The sequence below is a fragment of the Bombus terrestris genome, chromosome 11, assembly GCF_910591885.1.
Source record: "Bombus terrestris chromosome 11, iyBomTerr1.2, whole genome shotgun sequence".
NCBI lineage: Eukaryota > Metazoa > Arthropoda > Insecta > Hymenoptera > Apidae > Bombus > Bombus terrestris.
The window spans coordinates 17,588,406-17,606,081 of record NC_063279.1 but is presented as its reverse complement, the minus strand read 5'-3'; the positions used below and the strand labels follow the sequence as shown (position 1 = coordinate 17,606,081).

General features: G+C 31.6%; 4 protein-coding genes across 11 annotated transcripts; 2 read left to right on the top strand and 2 right to left on the bottom strand.

Annotated features, from left to right (window-relative positions):
- Positions 1–269: 269 nt before the first annotated feature.
- On the bottom strand, positions 270–9,440 carry LOC100645295 (sialin). 4 transcript variants are annotated; one of them, XM_012314256.3, is made up of 6 exons: positions 9,086–9,440; positions 8,896–8,963; positions 2,427–3,270; positions 1,978–2,297; positions 1,669–1,913; positions 270–750 (listed from the first exon to the last, which is right to left on the bottom strand). In XM_012314256.3, the coding sequence occupies exons 2-6, from the start codon at positions 8,945–8,947 to the stop codon at positions 601–603; spliced, it is 1,611 nt and encodes a 536-aa protein (XP_012169646.1). In that variant the 5' UTR covers positions 8,948–8,963; positions 9,086–9,440; the 3' UTR covers positions 270–600. The 4 variants fall into 4 exon arrangements, with proteins under 4 accessions (XP_012169646.1, XP_003399317.1, XP_003399318.1 ...); XM_003399269.4 differs by having other exon boundaries at positions 8,896–9,201; XM_003399270.4 differs by lacking the exons at positions 8,896–8,963; positions 9,086–9,440 and adding an exon at positions 4,663–4,801.
- Positions 6,754–12,467, top strand: LOC100644973 (2-hydroxyacyl-CoA lyase 1). 5 transcript variants are annotated; one of them, XM_048410504.1, is made up of 14 exons: positions 6,754–7,476; positions 7,730–7,835; positions 7,952–8,121; positions 9,541–9,682; positions 9,848–9,932; positions 10,306–10,487; positions 10,560–10,736; positions 10,837–11,078; positions 11,142–11,327; positions 11,407–11,482; positions 11,572–11,809; positions 11,880–11,987; positions 12,069–12,192; positions 12,264–12,467. In XM_048410504.1, the coding sequence occupies exons 3-14, from the start codon at positions 8,077–8,079 to the stop codon at positions 12,357–12,359; spliced, it is 1,701 nt and encodes a 566-aa protein (XP_048266461.1). In that variant the 5' UTR covers positions 6,754–7,476; positions 7,730–7,835; positions 7,952–8,076; the 3' UTR covers positions 12,360–12,467. The 5 variants fall into 5 exon arrangements, with proteins under 5 accessions (XP_048266461.1, XP_020721290.1, XP_048266462.1 ...); XM_020865631.2 differs by having other exon boundaries at positions 7,730–8,121; XM_020865632.2 differs by lacking the exon at positions 6,754–7,476 and having other exon boundaries at positions 7,664–7,835.
- Positions 12,194–13,434, bottom strand: LOC100645605. The gene is made up of 2 exons (XM_003399272.4): positions 12,863–13,434; positions 12,194–12,705 (listed from the first exon to the last, which is right to left on the bottom strand). The coding sequence occupies exons 1-2, from the start codon at positions 12,937–12,939 to the stop codon at positions 12,474–12,476; spliced, it is 309 nt and encodes a 102-aa protein (XP_003399320.1). The 5' UTR covers positions 12,940–13,434; the 3' UTR covers positions 12,194–12,473.
- Positions 13,435–13,481: 47 nt separating this feature from the next.
- LOC100644857 (FAS-associated factor 2) lies at positions 13,482–17,571 on the top strand. Its single transcript, XM_003399265.4, has 8 exons — positions 13,482–13,853; positions 13,942–14,022; positions 14,342–14,567; positions 14,644–14,830; positions 14,908–15,081; positions 15,181–15,276; positions 15,362–15,674; positions 15,749–17,571. The coding sequence occupies exons 1-8, from the start codon at positions 13,791–13,793 to the stop codon at positions 15,911–15,913; spliced, it is 1,305 nt and encodes a 434-aa protein (XP_003399313.1). The 5' UTR covers positions 13,482–13,790; the 3' UTR covers positions 15,914–17,571.
- The last annotated feature ends 105 nt before the right edge of the window (positions 17,572–17,676 follow it).

Genomic DNA, 17,676 nt, shown 5'->3' with positions numbered 1-17,676 from the left:
CTTCCTTTTCCTCTTATTTCGCAATATCAAATAAAAAATATATTACTCTTATTCTCTAATGTAATAAAGACTTAATTGTATAAAAATTTCAAATTTAGCTAATGTACAAAACACTAAGACACTAAATTGAAAAGAAATATTGTACGTCTCGTATGCAGTCTTTCAATTTCATGCATAAATACTTTATTTTTATATGTAAGTATAGTCGTTTCATTATATTTATATGAAATATTTTTCATTGAGATGGCAGAAGTGAATAATATATAATAGAAATATAATATAAATTTATTTAACGAAACATTTAATAACAATTCTTACATCATATAAAAAATTAAGTTTCATTTGGTATATAAAATTCGTCAGTTCAAATTCTGATAAAATTTTACATTATACCTATCGTTGACCAATTTATAAAATATTTACAATATTCTTCGGCCCACGATAATTTGTTCCAGTTGTTAACGTCTCAAATATTGTAAAATGCAATTATAGTTATTATAGGTGTGAAATTGGAAGTACATCTTAATATTTGTTTTTGATCACATTCGTGTTCACATTAAGATATTCAATATTAATAAAAATGTAAAAGTCAGAATTTAATTAGTTTCTGCCGCGCTCCGTATCCGGTTGGGTTCGAATCTCATTCCAGCTTTGGATATTTCCACTTCCTCCCAACAGAAAGATAATCATACAAATTATGCACACGCCCGAACCAATCCAGAATAACGTTTGCCATCTGTCAATAGGATTCTAAAAGAAAAAGGCAATTGTGTATAAAATCAAGATAATTCTCTACAGGATGAAAACATTCATAAATTAATAAAAATAACATATTATATAGACAAATTTATATAAGCGTAAGCGTTAACATATGTATATGTAGTGTACATAAATTTGGAATACACATACCGATACACTTGCACATCTTTGTTAAGAGCGATGAAAATAGCGAAATGTTATACCGCAGTATGGATGAATCAGCTAGTGATGCGTCTTATAGGTACTTTTCGTACTATAAATTCGATAATATAGAGACGACTAGTACCTACAAGGCGACATCACGAGTATTTGGATGCATGTGAGGATTAGTTTGGCAAAGCCCTCTGTTTGACTTATGCAATTTCCTGTATATCTTACTGATATTGACACATTAATTAATACTTTATGCACATGTATGATGCGAAAATTACAGAATATGTACTTCGAATTATATATTACATATTCAATAACACGTTTAAATAATAAACGGTAGAGAAATGAATTGCAAAAGTAGAATATAAGAATAAAGCTTGTTTTAGCTAAGAGAAATCCTAAATCGATCATAGTGAAATTTTGTGTTGTTAAAGTGTTTCATTTTGAATGCATCGCAGACACGATTCCCCAGTACTACCCGTACTATGAATTACGTAACATAGTACAAGGTCGACTGACGTTTCGAATATGCCAAGAGCACCTCTGCCAGTCAACAACTCGGCTGTAACAAGATATTCGTCGCTCTATGATGACGACACACAAACAAAAAAAAGTTATATAATTTGTACAAATAATTTAACACGTGATTTCTCACAAAAATTGTTAGCTGCTGCGAAAAAGCGTTAAGCAGGTGCAAAGTAAAGCTAGCAAGAAATACATACCATGCCACATTAAATGACACAGAAAGCTACTTACTCCGTATTTTCCGGCTATTTCCTCCACCATAGGAGAAATAATCATGCCAGAAGCGCAACCAACTGTGTTCATGATACCGTATATAAAACCGGCGAAATTCGGCGATAGATCTTGATTGTTGGACAAATTAGAGATACTCGCTGCTCCATTGAAACCTAATGCCAGCACGAGAAAAACGTTCGCGAGAATTAAGTCACATCCAACGTAGCCAACTAGAATGAGGAAGACGCCTGGCAAAAAATGGGCTGCAGCAAAAGAAAAGAAACTATCATTTCTGTTCTTGATGAAAATCGAAATTAGATTACTTACAGAAGAATGTGGCGCCTTTACGTATTATGGTAACAGACACTATTTCCTTCCGCTTGAGCGTATCACCAGCCCAACTGAAGAAAAATCCGAACAACATCCTGCAAGCCCAAGGTAGACTAGCAGCGATACCGCCTTTCGTCAATTCGAATCCTAGAGCTTTCGTTAAGTAAAGCATCATGGCATTCTGGTAGAAGAATAAAAGAAACAAATTCCCGAAGTGGCAGCAGACTAAACTGAGGAAAGGTATCGAGGTAAATATTTCCTTGACTGGAGTTTCCTTCAGTGAAGGTTTTTCTTTCCTCACTGTGCCTGCTTGCGAACTGAAAAATTTACAGAACAATTTATATAAGAATAAATTAGCAATCAACCAATGGCAAACTATTTATCAATAACAAAGGCAAATAACAAAAAGAATAGTATTCAAATGGCATTAATTCAACTATATATACCTTTGAATGTATTCCTTTTCTTCATCTGAGATACCAGGATGCTCTGCAGGAGTATCGTATGTAACTATAGCCCAGAAGAATATCCAAATCATCATTAGTAACGATGGAATGTACCATCCGTTCTCCCAGTGTATATTTTCTGCAATACCAGCTATCATAGGATACGTTAAGATGGTACCGAACGTACCGCCGAGTAAAGACCAAACAAAACGGGCCTTCTCGTTCGGTGGTGCCCATTGTGCAACCAAACTATGACAGGCTGGAAAAGTTACTCCACCAGTAACACCGATGATTATTCTTGAGAATAGAAGAACTCCCCAGTGAAACTGCGCAAGAATCGGGCTTATCAGCGACACTATAGCGGCTACTATGGATGTCCACAAGATCGACTTCTTAGCACCCCATTTGACAGCCATCAAACCACCGATGAAGTTACCAGGAACATTTCCGTAACTGTATGCAGCAATCAGTTGACCGCGAATCTCAGGCCTCCAGTCGAAAGGTAGGCCATTGAATAGTTCTATGGGACTGTTTGTTGGACGAATCTTTCCATCGTCATTACTCCTGCGTACACGAATATTGTGTGCCATTGGATCCACTGCATTTTGTGTAGCTTCTATCCTCTCCGACAGGATATAGTCCTCCAGATAGGCGCCCGGATCCAACCAAGAAATCGCGCGGCGAACTCGAGACTGCTCGGCTCTGCAGACACCCTCGGTTACATTACCCGGTAGACCTTTGATCATTGGCACGGCGAGGATCGGCATTTGCAGACGGCACATGTAGTTGGTCCAACAGGCCGTGAACATCATTATGCAGATTAGAACTCGTGTTGGAATCCATTCTACAACAAATTAGAAGGTCGGTGATAAATTTAAAGTATTTTGATTTTAAAATGTTTTGAAATCCAACTGCTATATTCCTATTTCTTAGCTATTTCGTTTAGGAAAATGATAATTTCCGATAAAATGTTTGCAATCTACACAGTAATTTATTGGATTCAAATAATGTTCCTCGCCTTCACGATTTTTTACTCACTTAAAGAGGTCCAAAATGGAGAGCCAGGAGTATTAAAAAATCCGGGTATACCGGCTACCTTTTCTTGGATAGATCTAAGGATGAACATTTGGAATCGAAGAAAATTGAAAAAAAAAACGTAGCAATATATCTTACGATTGACCAGTGATTAATGATGAGAATTTGACGGATTGCCATAACGACTATGATCGCTCGATGTTTAGCAACGAATTTGACATTTGTTTTTTAAATAAAATCTGCATATTTCGCGTGAACGTAACTTTTATATGTTCAATCATATTGCTACACGGATCTTGTATTTACTTTATATTTGTGTATTATCAAGATCTAAAGGAAATTAATTTGATATAAAAATATAAATTAGAAACATTCTAATTTTAAAATGGAATTTTTAAATTAAAAAATTTTAATCCAGCATAAAGCGATCGAAGTTTTTACGCGGAGATTGCGTTCTATTAAAAACTTCTCTAAGTAATTGTCGTTACTGCTAGTTAGTACATACATATAGCGCGTATTTCAAAGAAAGTTCTCGACCACTTTCTAAACATTCCGCTGAGTATTTACAAACTATCGCTACCGTATGCTGTTATTTACAAAATTGAAACTGCTCCTGTTACAGATTCTACTTCCGTTTCGTGTACTATTCCGATGAAAGTTTCCTTTGGATACTCGAATCAGCTTACCAATCGATTTCCTTGTGAAAACAGTATCCAAAGTTAATAAAAAAAGAAATAATACTGAGCAATATACTGAGCAATAATATTAATCTTTATACACTATTAATCTTATCGATGATCCAGAGGTCGATCGATATTGAACAATAAAAATTTTTTGATTAAATGGATAGTGAGGCCGTTACAAGAAACGATGGAGATTTTTCAAAGGATAACTAAGTGACCTAAGTAAGCAATCTAAGTGATTGTAAGAAGGTTAAATAACGGACATGATTCGAAAACTGTGCCGACAAGAGTGGAATTTATGTTGAACACATACAAGTTTCAACATTCGTCGAAAATCAGATTTTGTACTGCCGGTAGCAACAGTTTGAAAACAGAAAACCGCTTTCATTGAAGACTGAGAAAAATACAGAAGAGGGAAGTGATTCCTGATCTAACTATCCGATGATCGTTTCTCGAAATTTAGTTTAAATTGGAAAGTAAATAGGCGAATGAAATAGGAAAATACATGCTTTACTCACGTGGGAAAAACCTCTCGTAATACTGCTTGTACATTCTGCGATTTCAGCAGAGAAATTTACGACACGCACCAACTAACGCGATACTCGAGATGCTTCCTCAGGACATCGTTTGAGAAAGACGTAGAAGTAAAACAGAGGACAAAACGATGCCCACGAAAACTAGCTTTCAAACACGACACACATCAGAAACTGTCGAAGGAGTAACTGCATGACATCGGTCATCCAGCCAGCTTATTTAAGCAGTCAGCAGGTAGAGTAAGTGGGGGAGCCAGGTATATACATCCCTTCCATGAAAAATTAGAAAAGGGCACCGAAATTTGGGGATCGGCACTAACCACCCCTGCAGACCTGCCACTGACCATTCTCTTACATTACACAGGGACTCAAAAGCTTTGAAGAATATTTTTAACTGAAAATTTTTCAAATATTTCTTATTCAATATCTTCTAACATCTTTTATCGAATTTAGTTTCTATTAAAAGTACGTTATATTTGTAACGAATAATTGCTACGTTCAATTGTATTTAATTGTAAAAATCGTCCTATTATGCTATTGCTATTTGTGCCGTTGCAGCAAAATTCTAATTATACGTATTTTCACTTGTGTTAAGACAATCTGACAAAAATTTACGAAATAAGCGTTCTTTGTTAGGATTGTAAATATTTTGCGTTTACATAAACAAGGATGAACGAAACATAAATGTAAAAAGTCGAACTGATTCTTTTTTTTTTTTTGTCGCGTGTTCCTCGAGCGACTCTGATTTGACATCATGAAACAAGACTTCCTTAATTTTCAATAATTTGCCATTTTACGTAATTCCGCGATCTGCAGATTGCACCACGAATTTTGTGCGCTAGCTACGGAATTTGTGTGTCGGTTTCTTTTCTAATGTAGCATTACCGCATTTTTTCACCGAACGAACGAATAAAGGTCGATTTATACTATGCAGCACAAACCGTCACGTAACAGCAACGTCACGTATCGGTCAGTGACGGATAGCGTGAGCAGTTTTGTTTAAAACACATGTTTCAATTTTCTGTCGTGCCAGTGCCGATCCCATTTCGTACGTAACGTGTCGGAACGAATCCGCTACGGTCTTATCTTAATACACGCGAGAATATTTGTCCGAATATAATCGTGTCGTAACCGTGCCGAATAAGAACAGATAATATAAATCTGTTTCTATTCGCCAAAATGTTAAACGGCGATTTATTTTGTTGATGATACATTTTGTTTTACAGGAATGTCACAATCTAATTTCATCGTTGTTCCAAATGGAACACATCGATTCGAATTATCGCGCGTGCTTAAAATATTCGTGGCACGTTAACTCGACTGGTGTTATGCAAAAGATCATTGTGTTCGATAGCCACCGATAAACTTTCGCTCAACGGTAACTGGCTGTTGATAACACGCCCTGTTGCTACCGTTTCAAACCACGATTTTAATTGAAAGAAGATGCTATGAATCAGTAGCATACTCTGATGAAAAGGAAGGAGGAAATCGAAAATATTAAATCGAATAAAAGCTGATTGTTGATCGGTAGACAGGTTGATCTTAAATTTATAGAAAAAATTAAGATAAGACGTTGTGGAAATGGAGAGTACGAATACTTTTTTAGACTAAATTCTTTGTTTAACGAAAATATTTGTAATTATGTTATATTTTTAATTATGAGTACAATTAAAATGCTCTTTTGCTTATATCACGGTAAACAGCGGAAACAATTAAACTATATGCTCGTATGTTGCATCGTTTAATGGTAGTTGCTCAGTTTTAAATAAAATTTGATCTTAAATTTAGATAAAAAAATATGGTGATGTTCTGGTAGGATGATTACGTAACCCATATGGGAAATTTCCATTTATTGAAATGAACACTAAAACTCCATCTCTCCTTTTTTTAATTTTAGTTAATTATCCGTATCAATTTGAACATTTATAAAAAAGGTTTTAACTATAAATTAAATAATTATGCAATGTACCGTAGTTCTATAGAAGAAACATGATGTATTAGTTAAAATATTCCACGCTTAAAATATACAAAACATCTTTGATAGGATGCAAACTACTTTCTAAAAATTTCATGGACAGCTCTGTTCCACAAAAATTAATTATACATTTTAACCGTTAATTTACCGAATGTCCAGCTAGACAAATTGTAAAGTAGAAATTAAATACTAAAGAAAAAAAAGAAAAGAAAGGAAAAAAGAACATTTTAACCGGTAGGTCGTCTTATCCGCTGGAACTATTCTGTACCCTTGGACAATAAACATTGTATATTTCTTAGCAAAATTCTTGGACTGAAGTAAATCCACGGTTTCGTGTACAGAAATGTTCAATGGATTTATCTACCTGTAGGATAATTTCAAGCTTCAGATAAGGTCAAAAGCAGGTAAAATATTCGTCGTTTCTAAAATGGTGACTGTAGACAAGATTTTTACTCAATATTCCTACTATACCTAAATAAATTTTTCACACAATATTCAAAATTATTTTTTAAAATTTATTTAAAAGTAGGAGTCCATATAATGCGTAGTTATATCTCGAATCTCCTAATTTACTCTAGGAAAATAATATGTTAAAAATGAAATCGCCTGTGGACGAAGATGTTAGTAACAGTACCGTAATAAATCATGGATTTCCGTACATTTTCAAGGGCTAGACATTGACAATAAGGCAACTCGGAAATAAAGGAAACGGTGAAAGTTTTTGAATAGAAAAACTCTTGCAAACCTCGAACGGTCGTGTTTCAGGTACCCTGCAAGTCATAATTTGGAGACCCGTTATCCTTTTCGCACTAAGCTCCGTTCAGGTACGTGCTTTTAAATAAAGAGACAGCAGTCCGAAAAACGACCTGCCGCCCAAACGACGGCGTACATTCAATGTTGCAGTAAAATTAACTTTCCTTTTGTTTGATAAAAAAATCTAGTTCTCCAACTTTTTATTTATTTTTACTTATTTATTTTAATTTTATTATTTACAATTCATATTTGGATAAATAGATAAATGTTAATTGATATCAATTCTATCATTTATAAAAAACAAGTTTGTTATTTTTCTTGAAGGACGCATGCGACTTTGACGGCCATGACCTTGAACCCATTAGCAATTAAAGGAAATGATTACTACGAATGATTATAGGTGTTCCGTTTTTGGAACAATCTCTACATGGTAAATTTAATGTTTAAGTATGTAAATACCACAAACAGGCTGATGGTACCCAGAAAATTGTCTACTAAAGATTCGTTGAAATTACAAGAAAATTGAACTTCATCTTTTTTTATTAGTTATAAAATTCATCGACGCGTCGATAATGGGTACGAAGTACATCACCAGATTTGTCAGTTGCTTGGAATTGCGGTAACGGATAACATCGTATTGTGCGAATCATATTGATAGAATCGATCTGAAAATGAAGAACGGAAATCAAATAACCGCGGAATCTTTAAAAGAACAAGTATGTAATCAGATTTCATTTATGTTTCTCTTGTCCTTTCTGCTTTTCTCTTTTTTTTTTTTTTTATTGTTGTCATAATGACATTTAAGGTTATGAAATATATTTATTTACTAATATTATAAACATATATCCTTATAGTCATTTAGACAAGTTTTATTTACAATATCACAATTAGAATTATGATCGAGCTGGGAATTAATCGTTATAAATTACAAATCAGATTTATAAAAATTTCATTGTAACATTCATATCAGATGATAAAGCGATTATCACTTATGACGTATATGAATGTAATAAACTGACAAATGACATTATCGTGTAACATTATCAAAGACTGTTTTTAATGAAATCCTTTTTTAATAAATACAATCAGTTGGTCGAATTTTAATTAGAAAATTCGAGGGAAGTATACTTCAATTAAAAAGTCTCTTAAAATATGTTTCTGTTAAAATATGTTAAAAATTTTGATTTTAATTAAAATTAATTAAAAAGTTTCTTAAAGCATGTCTTCTTTTTGTTTTGTTTTGAAGACTTAACTAATTAAGTTCAATTAGAAATTTTCCAGAGATCTATGACTTGTACCTTACAAAATGAACTATGAACTTTTAAATTAAAACAATCTAAATACATATAACTTATGTTACAGGTAACGTTTACGAATAATCTATTTCTTAAGATATTTTATATTTATTTCGTAACATAAACTTACAAAGTTCGTCAAATTTTATCTCATAAATCATTATGATTGTAACGACTTCATAAATAGTTACTTACGTTTCTTCACTCGTGATATAAGCGGAACTCGCTCTTCACCATGGCAGAGCATTTCCCTTTTGTTCCAACTAATTTTTAATTTAATTGTATTCCAATTACTTTCCCAATTGATTGTTGTATAATAAAATATATAAAATGCAGTAAAATACAAATTACGTTGTTTTTAAAGAATCATGAATAAAATTCGAACCTTTATTTCTGTAAAACACTTATGCAAGAAATTTATCACTCCACCGCAACGCGCAGAAACATTCTTGATAACGAATACACATAAAAGCAAAACACTTATGTAGAAACTTCTGATTTTTTTAATTTGAACTCGCTTTATCATTTAAATTTGTATAACTAGTCACCATCAAAATAACTATTTATCATCCTTGTTCTTAGTATACAAAATACAAAAAGTGTAATTAACTTATCCATTGTACTCTTAGTTTCTTCAGGAAAGCTTATCGTCTTTTAGCTGATTTCTCATTCATCGTGTATCAACCTGATAACATTGTCAGAAGTATACACATATTATACATGCATATTCTAAAAACACATCATACTAATTACGCTATAAAATATATTAAAAATATAAAAATTATTTTATTAAATTTTTCATTTTGGAAATACTACACATTTTCCTTTTTTTTAAAACAGGGTGTCGAGTATGCTTTCGGTATAATGGGACATCCTGTAATTGAGCTAGCACTATCCATGCAGATGGCGGGTATTCAATATCTTGGATTTAGAAATGAGCAAGCTGCATGCTATGCTGCGCAAGCTTACGGATATTTGACGAGTAAGCGCAAAAAAGTGTAAATAATTAATATAAAATATAAACAGAGCATAACATAAAATATAAATCCCAGCATAGGAATCGAAAGATGTAATTAAAATTCATCATAGCCCATAACAATCTTTTTTTATTGCGATGTCCTTGTATTAATTAGACTAGTCTGATTAGGGAAACCAGCCGTCGTACTGTGCGTTTCTGGACCAGGATTACTTCATGTTGTCGGTGGTATGGCGAACGCTCAAATAAATTGCTGGTGAATCTTACTCAAGTTTTTTTTAATGCATATAATGTAACATGGTTCATATTATAAAAATTTGTAATCAAAAATGCGTGTCCTAGCTGAAGGCAAACAGAGTTAACATATCTTCTGTGGGAAATTCATTAGCGCAATATGTTGCAACGATTTAGAACTTGATATTGTTGTCGGATTACGACTAATGCATTTCTGTGATATACAAATCTTTCGTTTCGTAAAAAAAATAGTAATCTTACATGAAACGTTTATAGTCGATTACGTAAGAACCATGTTAAAAGGTGCAAAAACGTTGGAAATCAATTTTTAATTTTTTGCTATGCTACTATTAGTACATATTGTTGTAATTTACATGTTATTAATTCTTAAACAGGCCGCTTATAGTACTTGGTGGATCATGTGCTCAAGATCATGAGGGCATCGGAGGTTTTCAGGAATGGCCACAGGTAGAATGCAGTAAACCCTATTGTAAATATGCTGCCCGGCCGCCGTCTGCAGCGGTAATACCGCTTCATGTGGAAAAGGCCGTCCGACTTTCTACCTACGGTCGACCAGGTACATTCACTGCATACTATTTTTAGCAAACATATAAAATATTGCGCGGTCCTACGTTACGAATATTTGTAGGTACTACGTATCTGGATTTACCAGCTACTTTATTAATTCAATCAATCGACGAAGAAAACATTTATAAAGTTGCATCATGTCCACCACCGCCACTGGTATTTCCCGATCAACGATTAGTCCAACAAGCAGCTAATTTGCTTATGAGAGCAAGGAAACCATTGTTGATTATAGGAAAAGGTAATTAATAATATAATATTATTAAAAGAGGCATTAATTATAAGAGAATACACAAATAAAAAATTTCCCGTCAATATATAATTGCAAAATTGTATTGTAGGAGCAGCCTATGGAAGAGCAGAGAATGAAATCCGTAGTATGGTATATTTAACCGGTATTCCTTTCCTTCCTATGCCGATGGGAAAAGGAGTCGTTCCGGACACGAATGAACGATGCGTTTCCAGTGCTAGAACATTTGCATTGCAACAAAGCGATGTCATTTTATTACTAGGTGCTAGATTAAATTGGATGTTACATTTTGGCAAACCACCTCGTTTCCAGCCTGATGTTAAAGTGATACAGGTATTACAATTTTATTTTTATGAAATAATTTTTGTGAACAAAAATTGAGTGTTTATATTTTAGGTCGATTTGTGTCCAGAGGAACTGCACAATTCTGTTCCTTCCGCAATTGCAATTCAATCAGATATATCTACAACTGTAGATAGTCTTGTTACCATTTTGAAAGAACGTAAATGGTTTGTTGAAGAAAATAGTCCATGGTGGAAAGATTTACTAGCCAAATCAAATAAAAATAGAGCAATGATTCAAGTAAGCATCATATATTAATATTAGTTTGAGAAATAACATATTTTATTTTTATTATTAACATTTGTTGCTTATTTTACAGAAAATGTCAATGGATGTTTCGGTACCGTTAAATTATTATGCCGTTTTTAAACATATTCAAGATATAATTCCATCTGGTTAGTAATATTTCTCATTTAAATTAAACGATATTTTATAATGATAATTATGGAAATAAGTAATAAAAATATTTAATTTCTTCTTGTAGATTGTATTATTTGCTCAGAAGGAGCTAATACAATGGACATAGGAAAAACGATTTTATTAAATAATCAACCCCGTCACAGACTAGATGCTGCTACCTTTGGTACAATGGGCGTCGGTTTGGGGTTTGCTATAGCAGCCGCCCTTTATTGTAAAAAAAATGCTCCCACAAAAAGAGTTATTTGTGTAGAAGGAGACAGTGCATTTGGATTTTCTGGCATGGAAATTGAAACAATGTTTAGGTAGGTATCTGAAATTACCAAATATTAAGATCATAAAAGTTAATTTTCTTAGTAATTTTCAATATTTTAGGTATAAACTACCTATTATTGTCATCATTATAAATAATAATGGTATTTATAATGGTCTGGATAATGAAACATTTAGACAAATACAAGCTTCAGGAGAACCAACACAGGTGTAAGTCCTTTTTTTCAATATCGCAGACGTATTCATAAAAATTGACAAAATTACACATGTATTTATATATATAACTTTTAGAATACCACCAAATTCTTTAACATCGGAAACACATTATGAAAAAATGTTAGAGATGTTTGGTCGCAAAGGTCACTTCTGCACCACTGTACAAGATATACAACGTGCACTCAGAATATGCCTTCAAGTAAATATAATTTGTATTTTTTATTTAATTCTTATAACAGTCAGTAACTTTAATAAATAAATTCCTTATAGGTCAATGATTCTCCTAGCATGATAAACATTATGATTAATCCCCAGGCTGATCGTAAACAACAAAAGTTCAATTGGTTGACAGAATCAAAGCTTTAATAATGAAAAGTAGATAAAGATAAAAAAAATATAAATTTTGTACTTGTTTCTACTCTTTGTATAAGACAATTTGTAAATATAAATATACAAAATGTTTACTAAAAATAATAAGGATCACATATTATTTAAACATGCCAATATTTTTTCTTGGAAAGCAGCAGAAGATATAATATCCCTTAAGTTGAATTGAGATTCATTTTCACTTTTCTCATTACTTAAAATATTCTCAACATTTATGCCCATATCTTGGGCTACTACAGTTAATGTTTTATTTGCATCAACCACAGCTGTGTGAAGTTGTCCATCCTTTTTCACGAGGTCATTAATTATGTTCAACTCATTTTTTCTGAAAAACAAAAGAAAACTGTATCATTTATTTTTGTTTATTGAATGAATGAGATTATTTTCTAGAATATCTTTGCATGCCAATTTTTTGCTAATTACAGACATAATTTATTACAGAATATAAAAAAAACTAAATTTCATATTTATTTAAAGCTTACATTTTTAATGTTATTTCGTTAAGAGATATCAGAGTCTTCTGAATTTCAACTTTAGCATCAATATCACCACTATCCATTTGAACACATTAAAATTGTATACAAATTTAAAACAACTGATGTATGATATAAATTCCAACCAACAAAATAATGAATTATAAGATATAATATATATCTAATCTATATATCTAATATATATATTTTCAACATACGTATATAGAGTATACAATAAATAGTACAATATAACCAGTGATTATCAATTCTGATAATTAAATAAAACTGACTTAAAATTTAACGTAAGCTTAAGACCACGCTTAAGACATAAGAAATGAGTTTAAAATCTTGTCGAGTACTACTTTTTCATTGGTTATCTTTGTATTTTAGATATATGTTAAGAAACTTTAATTTGTCAACGATATATGGATAGATGTTTATATAAAAAGTTACATTAGAATATATTAAATTATTATTATTAATATTTTTGCAAAATATACGATAAGTTAATTACGATACACAGTATTGGTTGCTAGCTGAAATAACACTCTACCAATGGCAACACAGAAAGAGTGTTGACTGTCGTTTCACCAATGCATGCAGCTGACGTCACTTAAAATCGTGTCGCATGAAATAGAACCTTGAAACTGTAAATTATCGTAAAAAAAAAGTCATGACACCGAAAACATTGAGTATAGAACAGAACGACGAAACAAAACGTGTCGTAATGATAATGAATAGAGGTCCATAAACTGGAGACCGTGTACACTACAGGTTAATCTTTCTCGGTATCACACTCCAAATGCTTGCGCAGTTTGATCGTAATTTTGTTCGAGTGCCTGGTTTTTCTATTAGCTGATGAATTCATTCTGTGGAATCGCATAGCCAAACGATCATCAAGGATTTTCTAGTCTTTTGGGGACAAAATAACATTGATATGGCAGATTTCGCGTTAAACGGATTTAGTAGTGATCAAACTGAGAAGATCCTGCAGTTTCAGGTGATTCATTGTATTACATGCTGCACCATACAATTTTATATTCATTTTCTAGTGTCATTATAGAGTAACAATATTGAGATGATTTCAGGATTTAACAGGTATCGAGGATCTATCAATTTGCAGAGATGTCTTACAGAGGCATAATTGGAATTTGGAGGTTGCAGTTCAGGTGAATTTCTGTTGCTGTGTATTCTTTAAATATCTTTAACTGCAGCAACAAGTTTTATACTTTTATAAGATTGCATAAAGAAATTGACACATAAATTCGATTGTTTTGTAAAAATTACAAAGAAGTAATTAAATTACAAAGTGTAATAGAAGTATTTATGATATCTTAAGGATTGATAAAAATCCTTAAATAATTTTATATATTTATCTTGTTCATCTGAATATTTTGATGTTTATTAATTATTCTTTTAATTATTGACACAAGTAGATTTAAGCATAAATTGTGTTATAACTAAAATGTCATCATTCTTTTTATTTAGGAACAACTAAATTTGTATGAAGGAAGACCATCAATGTATGCACAAGATTCAAGATCAAGACCACCACAAGTTGTTGATGATAGCAGTTCTAGAATATATTTTCATTATTCTGGAAGCCCTAGTGGCAGGGGTAGTTATTTATGGTATATCTTTTCGTTGTGTTATGAAAGGGTCATTAGCATCCTACAACTACTTCTGTCAATATTTAGAAGAAATGTCAGACCTGGTATGTTGTATTTTTATAATAATTAATTTTAGAGAAAGATTCTACAAAAAAATTAACATATTGATTACATTTCAAGTATCTTCTGATCCTGTGGAAGATGTGATTAATTTCATTCGATCTTATGAGGAATCTTATGGTAACAGTCATCCTGTTTTTTATCAAGGCTCTTACAGCCAAGCTCTTTCTGATGCAAAACAAGAATTAAGGTTTTTGTTAGTATATTTGCATAAAGACGAAGCACAAAATGTTGATCAGTGGTGCAGGTAATTTTATAAATCATGCATTAATTGCTGAAAATTTTGTAGAAAAGTAAATAACAGAATTAAATCTTTATTAATAGGAACACATTAGGTAATGTAGAAGTTGTTCAATACGTAAATACACACACCTTATTTTGGGCATGTAATGTAAAATCAGGTGAAGGTTATAAAGTAGCAGAAGCTCTTAAATCTGGCTCTTATCCTTTCCTGGCAATTATTGTTTTACGAGATAATAGAATGACAATAGTTGGTCGGTATGTAAAATAATTTGCATATGTATATACCTTAATCTTTCACGTGTAATTCTTAAAATAATGAATGTAACACTGCCGAAAATTATATTTATTTTACAGGATGGAAGGTACACCATCACCTTCTGAATTAATATCTCGATTACAAACATTTATAGATCACAACGAAATTAATTTAATACAAGCTCGTCAAGAAAGGTAGAAAAAATATAAATATCTGTAAAATTAAGCTAAAATTTTAATTTTATTTAGGTGAAATATTGTTTAATCTACCTTACTATAGGGCGGAGCGTAGTGCGGCGCAATCTTTACGTCAACAACAAGATCAAGCATATGAGGAATCGCTACGTGCGGATCAAGAGAAGGATCGGAGGAGAGAAGAGGAACGAAGAGCACGCGAGGAACGAGAGGCTAGAGAAAAAGAACAACTAAATGCACAAGAAATGGAAATTCAACGTATTCGCCGCGAGAAAGAACTTACAGTTTGTAAAGTGCCCCTTGAGCCAGAGCCTACTGATCCTAATGCATGTCATCTTCAAATTAAGCTTGGAGAAAGGACAGTGAAAAGACGTTTTCTAATGTCTGACACATTAGAAGTGTGTTATTTATTTTTTAACTTTTTCTTTGTTGCTCAATTTCAATGTTTTAAACAAATTATTTTCTTTTCTAGGATGTATATCATTGGATATTTAGTCAGCCGGATTCTCCAGTGAGTTTTGAAATAACTACTAGTTTCCCGAAGAGAATTTTATATCCATGTAGAGAAATTTTAACATTATCAGACGCCGGTTTAACACACAGAGAAGTTCTCCATGTTAATGATTTAGATGATTAACCTCTATTGATATTTCAGTACTGCATTCTTTGTGTTTAAGTATCATTCCAAGGAAAAAATGATACTGTCGTAAGAGACATTTATCAAAAGATAATAATAATAATAATATATATATGTATAAAGATGTATATATATATATATACATATATATACATATATATACATATATATATATATATACATATATATATATATATATATATATATGTATTTGAGTATTTTATGTGAAGCGTACACTTGTGTCAGGAATGCAGTTTTACAGCAGACTTAAAAGATATATTGGAAAAAAAGAATCAAAGAATGGTTAATTATGCTGTATTTTCTGCATAGAACTATTGTATCAACTATGAGTACATTTATCATGTACTACGAACAATACGCTCCCTAAAGTACACATTAAATTGAAAACAACAGATCTTGTTGTAAAAACTAAAAAAGCAATTTATATATATATATCTACGGTATACATATATACAGTATATATGTATATCTATAATACGACACTTCACAAAAGCTGTACACCAAACATTTATTATATTTGTCTTAATACATTTTAGCTTAAATCTTTTAATAAGCTGACTAAGAAATGTAAGTAATTTATAAAATAAAAGAACAAACCATGTAAATATTATAGTTAAAGCGCAGATTTAATACATATGTATATATACTTCACACCTTTATGAAAGTTGAAGTAACATTATTATAATATTGCATTGTTTTAAATCTGTACTTTAAGTATAATTGATAAAACAGTTTCTAGCAAGTGTGGTTCCTTTTGCATTTTACTGTCTCCACAATTTTGGTCAGTGTTATTAAGAATGCTATTAGATACAATGAAAAAACGCAATAGATTTATTGATCACATTAAATTCTACTCGATACAAGTTTCTGTATCAGGAAAAAGAAAAGAAGTTAAGCGAAAATAGTTCATCTTAGATTAGAAAGTAATCGTATCCTTTTTTTTATCACAATTTTATGAGTGTGTACGCAACGGTAGCCTTTTTTCTTCGTATTAAGAGATGTCTTTCTCTTTTCTATGACTAAAGACTAAATTAAATATTATTTTACATATTTTAAAGACTATCTTAAGAAAAATTGCTTGTTATCGTAAGTTCAAATAATTTTTGCTGCTTTACTTGTGGGTTGTAAGGAAATTGTTTAGCATGTGTTATTGGTTTATAAATGTTGGGATATTGGAAATCAAATATCTATAATTTTTAAAGTATTCATTTGAAATGTTCGCGAATTAATTATTTTTTATGCTGTGCTTTTTTCTGTAAAGAAACAACCGAACAAAAACAAACATACGACTTTGTATTGCTCCTTCTAAATGTTCTATAGAAGAATATACAATATTCAAGAGCAATCTATAGCATTTATACATACATAAATATACACATATATATACATATGCATATATAAATCATTTGATAAAATGAATATGGCAATTTGTGCAATGCATCAGATTGTTAATCATTAAATGTAAACTTTTGTATACACATTTTGTGATCTAGTTTTGATACGTCTTTATTTTCCTTTAGATACTCTTCTGTATATACGTAAATGACAGACCATTTAATCCCAGCTAGTGTCTGATGCTGGATATTGCTGTTTCTTTGTTACTATGCAATGCTTAAATAAACATGTTTGAGAATATATATTTTTCGTTTGTGGACATTTTATTACATAGTTTATTGCATTTTTTATATTATTATTAAGTATTTAAAACATCCCAACTATTTTAATTGATTATTATGTATTTG